The sequence below is a fragment of the Triticum urartu genome, chromosome 4A, assembly GCF_056163025.1.
Source record: "Triticum urartu cultivar PI428250 chromosome 4A, HENAU_Tu73, whole genome shotgun sequence".
Classification (NCBI taxonomy): domain Eukaryota; kingdom Viridiplantae; phylum Streptophyta; class Magnoliopsida; order Poales; family Poaceae; genus Triticum; species Triticum urartu.
Window position 1 is genome coordinate 486,266,847 of NC_141876.1, and position 18,187 is coordinate 486,285,033.

General features: G+C 46.8%; 1 protein-coding gene across 1 annotated transcript; it reads right to left on the reverse strand.

The window, feature by feature from the left end:
* Positions 1-13,807: 13,807 nt before the first annotated feature.
* CXE17 (carboxyesterase 17) lies at positions 13,808-15,387 on the reverse strand. Its single transcript, XM_048717645.2, has one exon. It carries the CDS (start codon positions 15,197-15,199, stop codon positions 14,117-14,119), a length of 1,083 nt encoding a protein of 360 aa, XP_048573602.2. The 5' UTR covers positions 15,200-15,387; the 3' UTR covers positions 13,808-14,116.
* Positions 15,388-18,187: the final 2,800 nt, after the last annotated feature.

An 18,187-nucleotide genomic window follows, 5' to 3' on the forward strand; every position in this document is an offset into this window, starting at 1 on the left:
ATATTTGAAAATATAAACAAAATTGAAAAAAAAGAGGTTCTGGCATGTGGCCTCTTGAACTGGGCCGGCCTAGTTTTGCGCTCGCCTTCATACACGAGGCTGCCCTATGTTACACAATAAACGAGGGGAGCAACTAGTTAACGAGCGCTCCTTCGGGAGCCTCGCAACGATCAGCGTTACTTGGCGCGCTCTCAGTCATTCGCCACGTGTCGCGCTTTGGACGCTCCCTCCAGATTTTGTTTTTTTTTAGTTTTTTCGCACGCGTTTTCGGCTTTTTAAATGGTTTTTTTGGGGTTTCGACGTTTTGGTTTTTTCCCAGTCTTCCTTAGCTTTTCGACGTTGTCTTTTTTTCTTTCAAGAAAAATCACGGTTTTTCTTCTGCGAGAGGCACGGTTGTGTTTTAGCAAAAGTCACGGCCGTGCCTTTCGGAAACAAAAAAACGCGTTTTCTATTTTTTTTCTTTCGCGAAAAGTCATGGTTTTTCTTCCGTGAGAGGCACGGTTGTGCTTTCGTGAGAGTCACGGCCGTGCCTCTCGAAAAGGGAAAAACAAAATGCGTTTTCTGTTTTTTTTTCTTTCGCGAGAGTTATGGTTTTGCTTCCGCAAGAGGCACGGTTGTGCTTTCGCGAAAATCACGGCCGTGTCTCTCGAAAAGGGAAAAAAATACGCGTTTTCTGTTTTTTTTTCGCGAGAGTCACGGTTTTGCTTTCGCCAGAGGCACGGTTGTGCTTTCGCGAGAGTCACAGGCGTGCCTCTTTCGGAAAGGGAAAAAAACATGTTTTCTGTTTTTTCCCTTCCACGAGAGTCACGGTTTTGCTTCCACGAGAGGCACGGTTGTGATTTCGCGAGAGGCACGGGCGCGCCTCTTTCAGAAAGAGAAAAAAACCGTGCTCCCGGTTTGGTTTTTTCGTCCGATTTTTTTCATGAAAAAAAGTTCGTCAAAACCTATTAACATGGGATCTAGTTTTGAAAATCTCGACGCGAGGAATTCAATGGTGAAAACGGTTTGAGATTTGGACGCACGGTTTAAGAGATAAAACGTTTTGAATAAACGGATCTACGAAAAAAGGGAAAACTCCTAGGTTGCGACAAGTGACGCGCTACATGTGTATCATTTGTCATGACCTGAAAAGGTGGAGTGTTCTTTGTAACGAGTACTTTAAGTAATTTCAATAAACGAGACATAGGGTTCACTAAAAAAACGATACATAGGGGCGCTCTTGTTTAGCACAGCTCGCACGGAATTGCGGACGTCCTATAGGCTGCTCCATGCGGCAAATAGCTCTGCTTCGCACACGCGACTCAACTACTAGGCCGGCCCACGAAGATCGAGATCTACATCCAACGCGCACTATGGTGCAAAAAAACCGCTGTCGCAGGGATTCATTTTTCTAAAACTTGTGAGCAATTTACGAAACTGGGACATTTTTTAAACTCCGGGAAAATGGAAATGTTTTTTTTTGCAATTTGCGAACAAATTTTGTAAACGGCAACATTTTTTAATGCATGAGCATTTTTTGAAAAGAAGTGAAAATTATAAACAAAAGCATTGCAGTATTTTTTGAAAATCCCGAACATCTTTTGAAATTATGTTTTTTTATTTGAAAAATGACCATTCTTTGCAATTTCAAACGTTTTTTAAAAGTAAGAACGTTTTTTAGAAAATTAAGAACAAAGTTCGAACATGCAATTATTTTTAAAAAGTGAAAATAACCTTGAAAGAAAAAGGAAAATGAGAACAGAAAACAAAAAAGAAAGAAAAAGAAAAAGAAACAGAAACAGAAAAGAAAAAAAAAGAAAAAAAGAAACAGAAAAACCGGTAAAAGAAACAAAAAACCGTCTCAGGTTCCCAAAACCGGCTGGCTAGTTGCGGTTGTACGTGCACTGTCTACGCAAAACTGGGCTGGCCCATTGCACCGCTGCTCGGTCGCTCGCCTGTGCAAAGGCCGACAGTTTGACGCAAAGCACGCCAAACAGGATATTCAATAGAAATTATAAAAAACCGAGTTGATGATAATGGTGTGCTTGCCATTTTATAATATTGATCGTCCGATATATATCTGATGAATAGAAAGCAAACTATGGCAATTTTACAAAAAGATACCCGCACCTCTTTCCACATTTGTAGATAAGGCTCTCCCTCGTTCATCCTTATTTCCCACAACCTTATTGTTGAGTAATTAAAAAAGGAAGCCTCTGGGATAATCTGGCATGGTGGTCGCTGCCGGCGTCGTCCATCCCCATGCCTCCGCTCAGTCCGACCACCAATCATCACCACGCCCCACCTCCTTCTCACCTTATCTTTTCTCTTTCTCAAGATATCATTGGTTTTTACACATATGATTACTCCCGCATGGTTCAATCACAACAAGTGTTTTTTTGTAAAAAAAATGCATCTTGCTGTTCTATGCAATGCACAGGCATCTTGCTAGTTCCATAGAAATTGCCAATGTGGACGGGAGCTGGTTTCCTTTTCGAGGATAAAAAAAGAGCAGTGGCCGCTAACATTGCGAGCACTGCTATACCATGCTTCATGCGAGCCTTTTTTTCTTGACGGTTCCCACACTTTATTAATTGGGAACTATGTTTATAAGGATACAAAAGGAGTCATGAGGGGATAAAAGCCATAAATGACGACCTTGTGGAAGTAAGATAGAAAATTTGACAAGATTGTGCACCTCTAGATTCAAAGCACGACCTTCAAACACAGAATCACAACTAGCAAAGTATCCTCTTCTATTGTTTATCCCCTTGACGATTGTGATATGGGAGCTACCTATCCCTTTTATGGAAGCTTCATGCGAGCCTTATGGGAGCTTCGCCTGAAGTGCTCTTTCATGGGCCCAGCCCAGTACTATTCTAGGAGAAAAAGCTTCGGCTAGTCTACTCGTAAACCCGACATACTGATGCATTTTTTTACTTTTGTTATAATTATGAAATAGTCTATATATGAATGTATATCGAAATTGGATTCCCTTTTTGTGCTATATATCGCTTAGGCTTTACTTTTTTCCTTTTCCGCCCTTTCCTCTTTTTGTTTGATAGGGTCTTCGTTTTATTCTAGTTCTAATCCCATCGTTTTTCTAAAATCACTTTAATTAAAATTTTAAATAATTAACATCCCACTTCAAAATATGTTCATGCAGTGCCAAAAGAGTTTTCCACGACTTTTGAATTTTTAGAGCAATAAAAAAATATCATTTAATAATACAATATAAAAATATTAGCAATGTTTAAAAAAATTGTAACATTTGAAAAATATGGAATTTAAAAATTGTCCACGACTTTCAAAAAATGTTGTTAAATTTTTATAAAAATAATTTATACAATGTAAAAAAACGTTAGCATAGTTTTCCAAAAAATTTCATACCATTCAGAAAATATTGGACGTGTATTTGAGAAATGTTTAACATGTATTCAACAAAATGTTCAAAACGTATACTATTTTTTTACATGTATATAAAAATATTCCATGATATTACAAAAAATGCACATTGTAAGAAAGTAGACATATATTGAAAAATTGGAATACTGAAAAAAGAGAGAAAAATGCTAAGAAGCACAAACAGATGCTAAGACTGTTTTTTTTTTGCAGGGAATTTAGAGAGCTTTATTATGCAAAAGCGTTCTCTGAACAATCAGCCAGGAGGCTGCTTATCAGGAAGCTAGGAGTCTCAGTAAGCCAACTCTCAGTCACAGCTAATGTGCAAGCTCGTTTGGCACACAAATGCGCTGGACTGTTGGCTGACCTGTTTATATGCTGAATTACAAAAACTGTAAAACTAAGAACTAGCTCTCCTATTTCTGATAAGATAGATGCCACAACAGAGCGAGAGTTGAGGCGAGTTTTCCAGAGGTTCACTACCTCCAGGCAATCGGTCTCCATCACCACATGTGTATAGCCCCGTAGATTTGCAAAAATAACACCGTCGCGAAGAGCCAAAGCTTTTGTGATCATTGGGTCTGTTACTCCCGGATATGGTTTACAGCATACACCCAGGAGTGCATTGGCAGAACGTGCGACGCCCCCAGCGCCGGCGGAATCATCATCCATGGCAATAGCTGCGTCTGTATTGATCTTCACTTGCTCGATGTCCGGAGGGCGCCAGCCAAACCCCGGCAAAACTGAACGTTGTTGCCGCGGGATATCCAAGAGCGCGAGGGCCTCTTTAGTTAACCGAACCGAAGTGGCTGGATCAATCGGATCTCTATCATGGGTCATTCTGTTACGAGAATGCCATATAGTCCACATTACTGTAATTATGGATGCTCGCTCACTAGCAGTGACCATTGCTTCACATAAAATGTCCTTCGCCCATGTACTAGGATGCATCCGTGGGAGTTTTATATCTAGCAGGGATCTTGCTTCTGTCCAAAAACGCTTTGCATGCGAGCACTTGATTAGTGCATGGTACAGATCCTCATCCATGGCATGACATATTTTGCACAAGCTCACATCACGTATGTGTCTGTATTTCAGTGTGCATTCGTCCGGGAGAATACCACGTATAACTCGCCACCAGAATACTCTGACTTTGGGAACCATTTTGAGAGACCAAATAGCTTTCCACAACTGTTCTTGACCCGTTGAAGATCCTGTAACCTGCCCTTCATCTCGAGCTAAACGCTCTTTTTGATTCACTAGAGCTCGGTACGCCGATTTAACAGTGTATATGCCTGATTTCTCGTGTGTCCACGCTAGAAAATCCTCACCACCACCTTGCCGTAAAGGAATATTGAGAATAGCCTGGGCATCTGGTAGGATAAAAGTTTGCTGAACCAACTCGCGTCGCCATGACCAATTTTGTGTGTCAATTAGGTCGCTAACCAGTTGCACATGTGTGTTGTCTGGTTTGATCATAGGAGACATAGTAGGGGTAGAAGGGATCCACTTATCTGTCCATACATCAATTGAAGTCCCATCACCAACTCGTCAAATGAGTCCTGCCTGAAGTGCCTCTCGACCAGCAACAATCGCTCGCCATGTAGCCGAAGCAGCCTTGGGAATAGTGGCGTGCATACATTCCGTATCAGGAAAATATCTCCCTTTCAAAACTCTGGCACAAAGTGAAGTGGGACTGGTAATAAATCTCCATCCATGCTTCCCCAATAGAGCCAAATTAAAAAGATACAGATCACGAAAACCCATTCCGCCTCTGCATTTTGGTGTCGCAAGATTTTTCCAAGATATCCAGTGTAGAGATCTTCTATCAATGGAGCTACTCCACCAGTATCTCGCCATGTTTGAAGTAAGGCTCTTACACATCTTTTTTGTCAGCAGAAAGCAACTCATACTGAATGTGGGAATGGATTGGATGATAGACTTTAGCAATGTCTCCCTTCCCGCACACGCAAAGAGCCTTTCAGACCAACCTCGCATCTTGCTTCTTGAGCGCTCACAAATGTGATGAAAGGTGCCACTGGTAATCTTTCCAACCGCAGTCGGAAGCCCAAGATATCGCTCGCTGAATGCTTCCACGTGAACACCAAGTGTAGTTTTTAGAACTTGCCGAATAGTACGAGGAGTGTTCGGACTAAAAAAGATGGCACCTTTTTCTCTGCTAATACATTGTCCCGAACTCTCCCCATAAATTCGCAAAATATCATTGAGTCTTTCTGCACTCTGCACATTTGCACTAAGGAATATTAGACTGTTGTCTGCAAAGAGTAAATGACTTACCCATGGTGCTCGAAAACTTGTTCTGATTCCTCTATCAATGTGACCATATGATTTAAGCAGTGGAGAAAAGCCCTCGGCACAAAGTAAGAAAAGAAACGGTGATATAGGATCACCCTGTCGGAAACCTCTGGATGGAGTAAAATATGGTTGAAGTTCTCCATTGATCCGGACCGGGAACCGAACAGAAGTGACACACTTCATGATTAATCTGATAAAAAAGATGCTAAAGCCCAATCTCACGAGCACCGCCTCAAGATAATGCCACTCAATGCGGTCGTAGGCTTTCATCATATCAAGTTTTAAAGCACATGCAAAATTCTTCCCCTTCTTCCTCTTTTTCATTGTGTGGATACTCTCAAAAGCAACCAACACATTATCAGTAATTAAGCGCCCGGGAACAAACGCACTCTGCTCTTCACTTATTATCTCATCCATGCATCCCCTCATATGATTTGTTATTACTTTAGCAGCTATCTTGTATAACACGGAACAAAGGGCAATAGGGCGATACTGGGAGATCATTTGAGGATATCGTACCTTAGGTATAAGGGTAATAGACGTGTCATTCAAACCCACTGGTAGGTCACCCCCATTAAGAAAATCCAACACTGCTTTAGTTACATCGTCTTTAAGCAACTTCCAGTGCCGTTGATAAAATCCTGCTGTAAAACCATCCACGCCGGGGGCCTTTGAAGAGGCCATCTGAAATAGAGCTTGCGAGACTTCCTCCGTTGTAAATGGTTTGTCCAGGACCTGATTCATTTCCGGCGATACTTTCACCGGAATGTGTGCCATCAACTCGCTCATATCAAACTGCCCCTGGGACGTGTACAGGTGTTCATAGAACGACTGAATCTCTACCTTATCATCTTCCGCGTTCAAACATACAGTACCATCAGCTCGTCCCAGCCCACTAATCCGGTTCATGCGCTGACGCTGTTTTGCTTGAGCCTGAAAATACCCTGTGTTTCTATCACCAGCGTGAAGCCACAACACCCTAGAGCGTTGCTTTATCCACAGTTCTTCCTTCCGAAGGGCCTCCCTTAATTTAACCATAGTACGTTTCTCCTCATCAGAAGGACCCCGGCCAATGGACTGTCTTCTAAGTTTGTCCAATTTCTTCTGAAGTTGTCTGACAGTGCGTGCAAAACAGCCAAACTCTTGCGCTCCCCACGGTTCAAGCTTCCGTTGGAGCGCTCCCAGCGATTCGATAATGCCTTGTAGCCCTGGCCCACGGTTCTGGCTACGCCACGAATCGGTTACCAATTTATCAGTCAGAGTGTGTTTGCCAGACATTCTCGTATCGAAACTGTATATTGGACCTTCTGAATACCAGATTAATGGTCCGGTCCACTAATGAGCGCCCCAAACGCCAGAGGCGAGGCTAGGCTACATCTCACAATAACCTTGGCACATGTTGGCATCGGTCAGTATCCCTCGAATCGGCGAGCTGGGAGCTGTTGTTTTTAGGAAACTGTAAACCTTTATTAAGTATCAATGGTCATAGAAATACAGATTCTATCGGGCATAACAGAGAGCCACACATGGCACCCAAAAGGTTGGTGCTCCTAGTCCGCGCTGTAAGCGCCGGTTGGTGGAAACAGTGTTCGCAGGGGGAGCTAGCGGGCTGGCCCATTCACGGAGGAAAAGCTGTACAAAATAAAATTACTTGTATAAATATGCAAGAACTGGGAACCGAACTATCAACCGAGCGAAGAGCAACCTGACGCCCGAACCACCAGACCGTGCTACCAAGCTTGTCGACTATTACAAACAAGATCTATTTGACCCTTCATCGAAAGATATATTATGTACCTAGAATTAATTGTTTGAAAAGAAATTCACAAAAAACCACGAATAGAAAAAAGAATAAAAAATAAGTATAGGTTCGTGAAAATGGAAAAACTTTATTGATTAAAAAACCATTCATTTAAAAAAGAGTTTATTGATTTTAACCGATTTCGAAAAAAGTTCATCAATTTTCAAAAAAGTTCATTGAATTTTAAAAAAAGATCACCGATTTAAAAAAAATTATCAAATTTGAAAAAGTTCACCAAATTCAAAAAAAGTTAATGGATTTTGAAAAAAAGTTAACCGAATTTCAAAAGCAATTCATTGATTTGAAGAAAAAGTTCACGTATTTGCAAACAATTCATCGAAGCAGTAAGAAGAAAAAAAAGGAAACGAAAAATGAAAGAAAAAAAGAACCAATAAAAGAGGAGAAAAGATAAATGTTACCAGATCCCGCTCGTTTGTGTGGTGGTTACACCATCCACATATGGCGCGCTTTTTGCGAATTAAGAGAGAAAGAAAAACATTAGAAGAGCCAGCCCAGCGCGGAGTCACTTCAGGCGCCCGTTTGCAAAAACAGTAGTAAAGGGCAGTTGAAGCGCCAAATAGGGTTTGCCTGGCTAGCTTGCCTAGGTGAAGCGGCTTAAAGTCTAAAGGACGTCAGCGGGGCCTATTCTTTTTAATTTGCGGGAAATGGCTGGCCCTTTTCTGCTCCCACGGCTAGTTCCCGAAGAGGCGGTGGTACTAGCCGTGGAAATTTTGCTCAATTAACCTGGATGAGAATTTTGTACAGAATTCCTCAATTACCTTGGATGAGAAATTTGCACCCAAAATAAGAACCAGGATGAGAATGCACATATTGTTGACACTGCAGAAATAGAAATGCATCTAGCAAATTCTGTGTTGAATCATGCCGAGTAGTTCTTCCATTTTCTTGTTTTTAGGGTTTCTTTTTTGCAGGGATTCATGTTTTTACTTGACCCGGCACTATAGAAGGCTACTAGCTCATATCAAGCTTGTAACTAATCTCTCAAGAACCATCGTTTATATCATATATTCATATGGATGTTGCTCAGGGTTTGGACGGCAGACCGGCTACAGCGATGTGGATGGCCTAATTGCAACCTTTGCCCCCTTTGCAAACAAGTCCAAGAATCAGCGGCACACCTTCTCTTCCAATGCAGATACACAGCTAGAGTTTGGGCTTTGGTCAAGGTTTGGCTTGGCCTTCATGACGTGAACCTCGTGGAGTGGGGTCACATGAATTCAGTTAAAGACTGGTGGCGCCTCAACGCGACCAGGAAGACGCAGTCCAAAAAGCCGCTCATCTCCCTCATGCTACTCGTTTCGTGGGAAATTTGAAAGGAACGGAACGCAAGGGTCTTCCGCAACTTGGCGGTGCCGGTTGGTGTTATTGTTGCTAGGATCAAAGAAGAGTGTAATCTGTGGTGTCTCGCCGGAGCGAAGCATGTGTGTAATTCAATGCCGCGAGAGTGATGCTTTGTAATTCGGCCGTTGGCCACAAACTCTAAACCTTCTTCCTTATTCAATGAAAATGGCAAATCTTTTGCCGAGTTTCAAAAATAATATGGATGTTGCTCATTTAGGTTCCGAGTATCACGTCTCCTTCAGTCCTCGTCGAATATAGTCATGATGTTGCACACCTGTATCGCGGCCGAACATAATTTTGACTTGCTGAGCCTTTTTCCCCATTCTGACCACGCAAAGTTCCTTCTACCACTTGAATCGTGCATTTCCCTTTTGCAGATTCCATCAAGACTTGGGAAAAGCGATACCGTATTCATCGACACGTACGGTGGTAGGTTTCGTTCGTCAACTGTCGAGGTGAACACACAACGTTATATTAGGGCTATAGCCTATAAGTGCTGTACAAATTGTCAAAGCTTAAGCCTCGCTGAGATCACTCTCAATGTTTAGAGAGACCCATGTACACGAAGCATAGGTTGTCCAAAACTGCAGATTGTTAGATTCAGAGTCCAGTTTCCCCGCTCGAGTTTGACATGCAGCACAGAACATTGCTTTCGAAAATGGGCTTCACTTTGTGAAAGCCTCGTGCCGCTTTTCAAGTGTGATCACCGTGTCCACATGCTGCTCGCCTCGCCTGCAAGTGGTCGCTCCCGTTCGCAACTTTTGCTGCGATTTTCACGCGGCCTCCACTCAAAAAAGAGTTACTCCTCCTCCTACTTTCTTTGGTGGTAGGCTAGTGAAAACCTAATTGGGTCAGTGAGTCACATACCTGCCTGCTCATCCCATCTCATCTCAACGCAGCATGCACAAGAAACTTGTAGTTGTAGGGCAACTTGATCCTGAGTTGACGTCAAGAAGTGGATCGGCGCCATGCGGATATCCAAGCGGGCAGGCGAGCAGATTCCGTGGATCAGGATTCTCCTCTCAATCAGCGAGTGACCGCCAAAAGGCTAGCGCCGGGGCTACTTGCTTGGCATAATGCTGCTGCATGGAAGGAAGAGAGGAAGGGAAGGAGCAGGACGTACATTCCGGCGTCCTCTTCTGCTGGCTGCATATATGCCACGGTCAAAGAGGACCGGCATCTATCTGGTTTCGGGCCGGGCCAAAAGGGAGGGAGGAGCATGTCGCCGGCTGTCGAGATTCGTCTCGGGCTGTGGCTTGAACAGCATGATCCATCTCTCTCATTCTGGGCCGCTTTTGCACGTGCCTTCGCCGGAGCGAACCGGTTCTGGTTGCACGTAGCCTTCAGAAAAGCTCTGGTTGCATGCGGGCGGATGCTTGTCGTCGTCGTCGTGGGAGTACGTACTACTAGCAGCTAGCGTAAGCGTACGTTGTGCCTGCCATTTAACAACTTGGAGTGGTATATTCTCAGTCCATTCATCTTTCCTGGGTCATTATGTCTACGTAATCTTGTTTTTAATCAGCGGTCCGAATAAATCCCTCTTTAGACCGCCCATTTTTCTAAAGGAAGATTCCGTAGTGCATGGCGTGTTCTAGGAGATATTCGTGTTCGTTAATAGTAAATCTATTCCAAAATCATAATCCTACCACCCGTACACGTGCGTCATGATTAGTTTGTACGAGCTATACATGATACTCTTCCCATATGGCTATGTCATCACTCGATGCGCAGCCCGATGGTATTCCCCTCTTGCCGAAAAAACAATGATAATTCTCCCTATGCATCGCACAGAAAAGCAGTGTTGCTAAATTTCAACTGATTGAGACTTTGTTGTGTCTAAGTCAATGCTATATTCGTGAGATTTTGTGTTAAGGTTCACGCAAAAAAAATTAGTTTTTTTTCTTTTTTCTTATTTATATATTATGTCACTTGACTGAGACTTGGTTAAGTCTCAATTGACTGATACCTATCCATATGGTTATGTTTTGATTGTTACATTTTAATTTATTTATTTATTGAAAAGAAGGGTCACCCAACCTCTGCATCAGACATTTAGCATGAGTTACATGCTGCTGTGCCATACTGCCATGTGCTTCGAAAACTCAGTCCTGCCGAACCTTCCTTTGCCCATTCTGTTTCTTTCGGACGATCTGCTCAAAGATCTGATGCATGCATCTTGATCTTGAGAAAGAAAGAAAGAAGTGCGATCTCAAGTACCTGACCAAATCTTGCATGCATTCAGCTAAGCGTCTCGCACCAAGATCAGATCCCACGGCAGGCTCATGATCCTGGAAGAACATAGAAACATTCCACTAGAGCAGCATCTCGATCGGTTTTGACATCGCGGCCTGGTCGGTTTGACAGTTTGACACACACCGCACGTACTCCTACTACGTAGGTAACGTACGTACGTGCGTGCCTGCGGTGGTCAATGCAAAATGCATGCAGGTTGGCCGGGCGTGCGGTCACATCCGCTAAAGATATGAGCGAATATTTTTCGTCGAGGAATAAAGCTGTGTGTTTTATCTGACGGCGATGTCTGGCGGGACGGGAAACAAGTGGGCGATCGATGGAACGCTTCTCTGACCGGCGGCAGTGCTCTGAATGTGTTGGGGCACGGCGAAAAGAGGGGTGGAAGCCAGGATTCCCGAGAGATCTTCGGGGATAGATCGGGATTCTCCGCCGCGATACATGTCGATCTCTTGACGTCTAGCATATCGCACCATTATCACATGGGTGCCATATGGACTTTGGTCTGCATGCTGAACCTTGAAATGCCCAAGGGCCGTGGGGCGACGCAAGAATTCTCAAGTTTGGATATGGTGAATTGGTGATCTTGTCCTGTGAAAACAGAATTTCTGAAGTTTCCATCTACGTTTTAGGTGATTTTAAGTTGGTAAATCTACTAACTATAGTGATAAAAACGCTTTAGCAAATCTAAGTTGGTTGAGATGTTTTTATGTCTACTAAAAGCAACTCAAATAGCTCCATTTAAAAACATCTCGTAAAAGTGGTTTTACGGGATGATTGCATAATTTAGGGGAAGCTGTCTGAGAGCTACTTTTGTAAATTCCTGTAAATTTCTTCTCCTAAATTTTTAATTCTCCTATTTTCCATTAAAAAATACAAATGGCATTGCATATGTCTAATATCATCGTGATAATTCAAACAATGGTAGATTGAACAAACAGTGGAAGACGGACGACACGGTAGGGGGCCAACCTAGATCAGTGGTGGCAGTGACAGTGGGGCTCCTCTTGGCCATGCCCTTGTGCTGGCCTGACTCATGTCGGCGGCCAGTGGCTGCTTCGATAGGGCGCCGGGGATATATAGGAGGCGGGGTCCTAGGCAAGCCCGTCGCGGTAGTAACCGGCGGCAGCGATGAAAGGCGGCCATAGCTACGGTAGGGCACCGGGGATAGGAGGCGGAGTCGTAGGCAAGCTGGTCGTGGTAGTATGCGAGGAGGCGACTGGAAATTTTCATGATCGTTGCAGGATGGGGTGGGGTGACTATTTATAGACAAAGCAATCCTAATGTATGACCAATAGGGGCCTACGCCACTCAACGGTCAACCGATACGTGTTCAATGGTCGAATTTCAAACTCACAACTTGAGGAACAAGTAAAGTTGACTCAATTGTCCGTGATTTTCTCTCGCAGTCCAGAAGAACATCGTCTGTGACTACGAGTAGAAACATGGTTCATGAAGAGATTTCTCTCGACTTCACTCAGAGATAGGTTTATAATTGAGCATTCAACAAAAATCTAAATATCGACTAACATGACCCCCCCCCCCCCCCCCCCTCCCCCTAATTGTACAGTTTGGCCTATGATTCAAATGAAAGAAATGAAACAAACGGAAAGAACTACGCCTTCTCGTTGTCTTCATTCTTCTCGTTGTAGTCAATTGTTTCTTGGACAATATATACCGACACAATTCCTTTCAACAACAAATTTTAGGGGTCGACTCCGACACGCAATATTCTCGATAGCAATTATAAACAAAGGTCCAAGCTGATGTTAAAATTTATGTCTTTTTTCTCCGGGAGTCAGATTAAAAGAAATCCCCCTCACTTTTCTTCGGTTTCATTCCTTTAAAGCCTAGGAATAGTGCTAATGAAATAGAATTTCATATTCCTATGTTTTCTCTAGTACTTTTTCTGCGAACCAACCAACCGAGCAACCCCTAAAACATAATGTATTCGATGCGTTTGGTAAGGAATTAAAATTTGTATGTAAACAACACTCAACACATATGCATGGTCTCAGTCTATCATTCCGCGGGCGACCAAGCAACTGACTTATTATCTATCATGTGCATTGTGGCTAGACTTCCCAATGCTGCCGCTCGAGTCTCTTCTCAGATGATCACGCATGATGTTGGCCTGCTTGCACGCGATTGTTTGCCGGCCGCCATGATGTGGTTGGTGAGACAGGCAACCAAGCAATGATACCACGTACAACAACAACAAGAGCGCTGCGTGCCTTCCAGTTTACAAGCCGCAGAAAACATATGCGCTCGAGGCTTCCTTACAGTGATCGACAGGCTTGTCTGATGCATTGCAGCAGCGGCACTAGCGCCCGGTCGCACCGCACTTGTGTCGTTGCGCTGCGGTTGGGGCTCATGTGATGGCCGGCCTCCCATCGGGAAACGTATCCGAGATTCTATTCTGTTCTTACCAGGTGCATGTGCCAGCCTAAAATCTAGCCGGCTGATGATTGCGCTGCTTAGACAAGTCCCGGGCTCCATCATCAAGCAAGCAAGCAAAGCCTGAACCTTCCCAAAGCAGCGACGGGAAACATAGAAAAAAAGAAGGGGCTAGTGCAAAGCGCAAAGCGCCAGACAAGCAGACAATGATTTTTTGTTCCCGGAGCCTTTTCTTGCTTCCCTCATCATGCAACACCGTCAGCCGAGTTGTTACTTAAACAACACAAGCAGTAGTAATAATAATAATAATATATATATATATATATATATTGATCCGCCTTTGCAAGTAAGTAGGAGTACAATGAACAACACGATACACATACATACATGGAGAAAGTGTTATTTTTGCGCCACACTTTTGCTTTCCGACACCACGATCCAAGTTCGGCATTGGACCCTTTTCTTCTTGTCTTTTCCTTCACTTGGGCGAGTACCACAAGCTACTGCTAATACTGCTTACACGGCATCTACTCTGGAACTGGTAGTGGATTAAGTAATTAATCGGCGGGTGACACTGACATGGCACGGCGGAGGAGTGGTGTCTGCCTGTCAGCTGGACCTGGCGCTGACGAAGGCCCGGATGTGGGCGAGCATCTCCTGCGTGCGCGGCTGGGACAGGTGGCAGTTGTGGAGCACCTGGAAGGCGTGCCCCACGCCGCCGTACGTCGCCTGCTCCACGCTCTTGCCGGCCTTGCGCAGCGCCCTGCACAGCTCCAGGTTCCGGTCGCGCAGGATGTCCGCCTCCGAGATGCACACCAGCACGGCCGGCAGCGCCAGGGCCTCCAGCCGGGGCGCGCCGCGGGTCAGCGGGTTGCACCAGGGGTGGTCGCGCCCGGCGCCCGCCGGGAGCGCCATGCGCCAGTAGCTGTCCGAGGTGGAGAGGCTCAGCGCCGACCCCGCTGGCTGCGGCATGCTCTTCTCCGACGCCGTGCGGGCCTCCCCGCCGAAGAAGGGCTGGATCAGTACGGCCCCCTTCACCGAGAGCGGCGCCAGCGCGCCCAGCTGGCCCTGCCCGGCCCGCGCCGCGACGTGGAACGCGATGGCGGCGCCCGCGCTGTCGCCCATCAGGAACACGCGGTCGAACCTGCACCGGCCGCGCCACCAGGAGACCTCGTCGGAGGCGGCGGCGTTGTTTCTGCCCGCCTGCTGCCGCAGCCACCGCAGCGCCGTGAGCCCGTCGTCGAAGGCCGCGGGCAGCCGGTTCTCCGGCGCCAGGCGGTAGTCGACGGACATCACGGCGCAGCCCGCCCGCGCGGGGAGCTGGGCGACGAACTCGTGGTAGCAGCTCCACGCCGCGGAGCCGACGCTGAACCCGCCGCCGTGGAAGTAGACCACCACGGGGACCTTCCCCGCCGCGGCGGCCGGCGCGTACAGGCGCGCCCACACCCCCGTGGCGCGGTCGACCGCCACGTCGCGCGCGAGGACGCCGCTCCCGGCGGCCGTCGAGCCCCACGTGCAGGGCACGTCGGGGATCGCCGGGAGGCGCTCCACGTGCCCGTCCTTGTACACGCGGATGAGCCCGTGTATCTCCTCCACGACGGCGCCGTGGCCCCCGCCGTTCTTGCCGACCTGCTGCTGGAAGCTGACCCGCGGCTCGCCGACGTGCAGTGCCCCCATCCTCCTCCTTATCATGCAGAAGCCCTCGCGCGCGCGTCGCCTTGGATCGATCGCGAGCGGCGCGGCCGGCCGGCAGGCGCTAGACAACGAGAGTGGTGCTAGGCCTTGGGTTGTCTGTGCGCTGTGGGGTGTCCCGGGAGCCGGCGGCGGACACAATTATGCGGCGTTGTCCGGGGAGCTCGGGCGGTGGCCGGGTTTTATAGCCGGGAGGGGCACGGTGGGACAGGTGGCTTTGGCTGCCGAGCGATCGAGTGGACTCGCAAAGTGGGGGTGGGGGTGGGTGATTCGCGCACACGGCGAAGTGTGTGAAATGATCCATTCGTCTCGTGAGCGACCCCCGAAAAGTCCACCGTGTAGGAACACTTGGGACGCTTCGGTCGTTTGCACGCTGTCTATCGGCTCGTCGTGTTACTAAAGAGCCTCTACACTTTTTTTTTCAAGAGTATATCAATGACGTATCATATTTTTACAGAAAGCAGATAATTATGTACATGAGCCCTAACATGATGCGAACATCTCGTAGGTAGCCAACAGACCCAGGCTTGCACCCTAGATACATGAAGACTACTCTCTCACGAGAGGATCTAAAACACCAACCCCGCTCAGACCGGCCTTCCTCCATTCATCAATCTTGTCAAGTATTTTCGTCTTGAGTTGTGGCACCGTTTTCTGTCTCAAGATGTTGTTGAACACTCTTGTGTTACATTCTTTCAAAAGAGCCCAAGCAATTTCTATGGTTATGGAGTCGAATCCTCTTCGCATCTTCCTGTTGAAACGCAGTCGTTGGTGTAGCCACCACTCTATGAATATTACTTCCGTGGACGGAGCTTGGATGTTGATTCTCAGCGCATGAAAGCACGAATGCCACACTTCTCTTGCGTAACCGCAGAGGGCCAAGATATGGTCAACATTCTCTTCATCCTGTAGGCAAGTGTAGCAAGGCGAAGGGGCATCTCGTAATCCATGACGAGCACAACAATCAAACATCCAAAGACGGTATTGGTTGGCCAACCACATGAAAATCTTGCATTTTCGTGGAGCCTAACTTTGCCAAATGCAGCCGCTGTGGTGAACTGGATGTGCCCCATGCAGAGTCTCTTGTATGTCGAACTAGAAGTGTATTTCCCAGACACAACACAAGGTCAGTCAAAAGGGTCAGGCACCGGGATGTTCCTCTCCATCGTGGCGATGGCTTGGCAGAGCTGGTAAACTTGCATGTGGCCCATGAAGGAAAGCTCGCCCTGGACATCATCCGTCTATGAGTTATTGATGAGGTGTGCTGGACAGTTCTCCTGTTACGGTTTCTGGTACTAACAAGTTGTAGGAGCATAGGGGTAATTGTTGGAAATATGCCCTAGAGGCAATAATAAATTAAGTATTATTATATTTCCTTGTTCATGATAATCGTTTATTATCCATGCTAGAATTGTATTGATAGGAAACTCAGATACATGTGTGGATACATAGACAACACCATGTCCCTAGTAAGCCTCTAGTTGACTAGCTCGTTGATCAATAGATGGTTACGGTTTCCTGACCATGGACATTGGATGTCGTTGATAACGGGATCACATCATTAGGAGAATGATGTGATGGACAAGACCCAATCCTAAGCCTAGCACAAAGATCGTGTAGTTCGTATGCTAAAGCTTTTCTAATGTCAAGTATCATTTCCTTAGACCATGAGATTGTGCAACTCCCGGATACCGTAGGAATACTTTGGGTGTGCCAAACGTCACAGCGTAACTGGGTGGCTATAAAGGTACGCTACAGGTATCTCCGAAAGTGTTTGTTGGGTGGCACGAATCGAGACTGGGATTTGTCACTCCATGTAAACGGAGAGGTATCTCTGGGCCCACTCGGTAGGACATCATCATAATGTGCACAATGTGATCAAGGAGTTGATCACGGGATGATGTGTTACGGAACGAGTAAAGAGACTTGCCGGTAACGAGATTGAACAAGGTATCGGGATACTGACGATCGAATCTCGGGCAAGTATCGTACCGATAGACAAAGGGAATTGTATACGGGATTGATTAAGTCCTTGACATCGTGGTTCATCCGATGAGATCATCGTGGAACATGTGGGAGCCAACATGGGTATCCAGATCCCGCTGTTGGTTATTGACCGGAGAGTTATCTCGGTCATGTCTGCATGGTTCCCGACCCGTAGGGTCTACACACTTAAGGTTCGATGACGCTAGGGTTATAGGGAATAGATATACGTGGTTACCGAATGTTGTTCGGAGTCCCGGATGAGATCCCGGACGTCACGAGGAGTTCCGGAATGGTCCGGAGGTAAAGATTTATATATGGGAAGTCCTGTTTTGGTCGTCGGAAAAGTTTCGGGTTTTCTCGGTAATGTACCGGGACCACCGGGAGGGTCCCGGTGGTCCACCAAGTGGGGCCACCTGCCCCGGAGGGATGCATGGGCCAAGTGTGGGAGGGGACCAGCCCCAGGTGGGCTGGTGCGCCCCCCCCCACCAAGGCCCAAGGCACAAGGGAGAGTGGAAGGGGGCAAACCCTAGGCTCAGATGGGCCTAAGGCCCACCTAGTGGTGCGCCCCCCTCTCTCCCCCCTTGGCCGCCCCCCTAGATGGGATCTAGGGCTGGCCGCCACCCCTAGGGGTGGAAACCTAGGTGGGGGCGCAACCCCTCCCCTCCCCCTATATATATTTGAGGTTTTGGGCTGCCAGAGACGCGATTCAATCTCCTTCTTGGCGCAGCACTACCCCTCTCCCTCCTCGTCTCTTGCGGTGCTTGGCGAAGCCCTGCTGGAGTACCACGCTCCTCCACCACCACCACGCCGTCGTGCTGCTGCTGGATGGAGTCTTCCCCAACCTCTCCTTCTCCCCTTGCTGGATCAAGGCGTAGGAGACGTCACCGGGCTGTACGTGTGTTGAACACGGAGGTGCCGTCCGTTCGGCACTAGGATCATCGGTGATTTGGATCACGACGAGTACGACTCCATCAACCCCGTTCACTTGAACGCTTCCGCGTA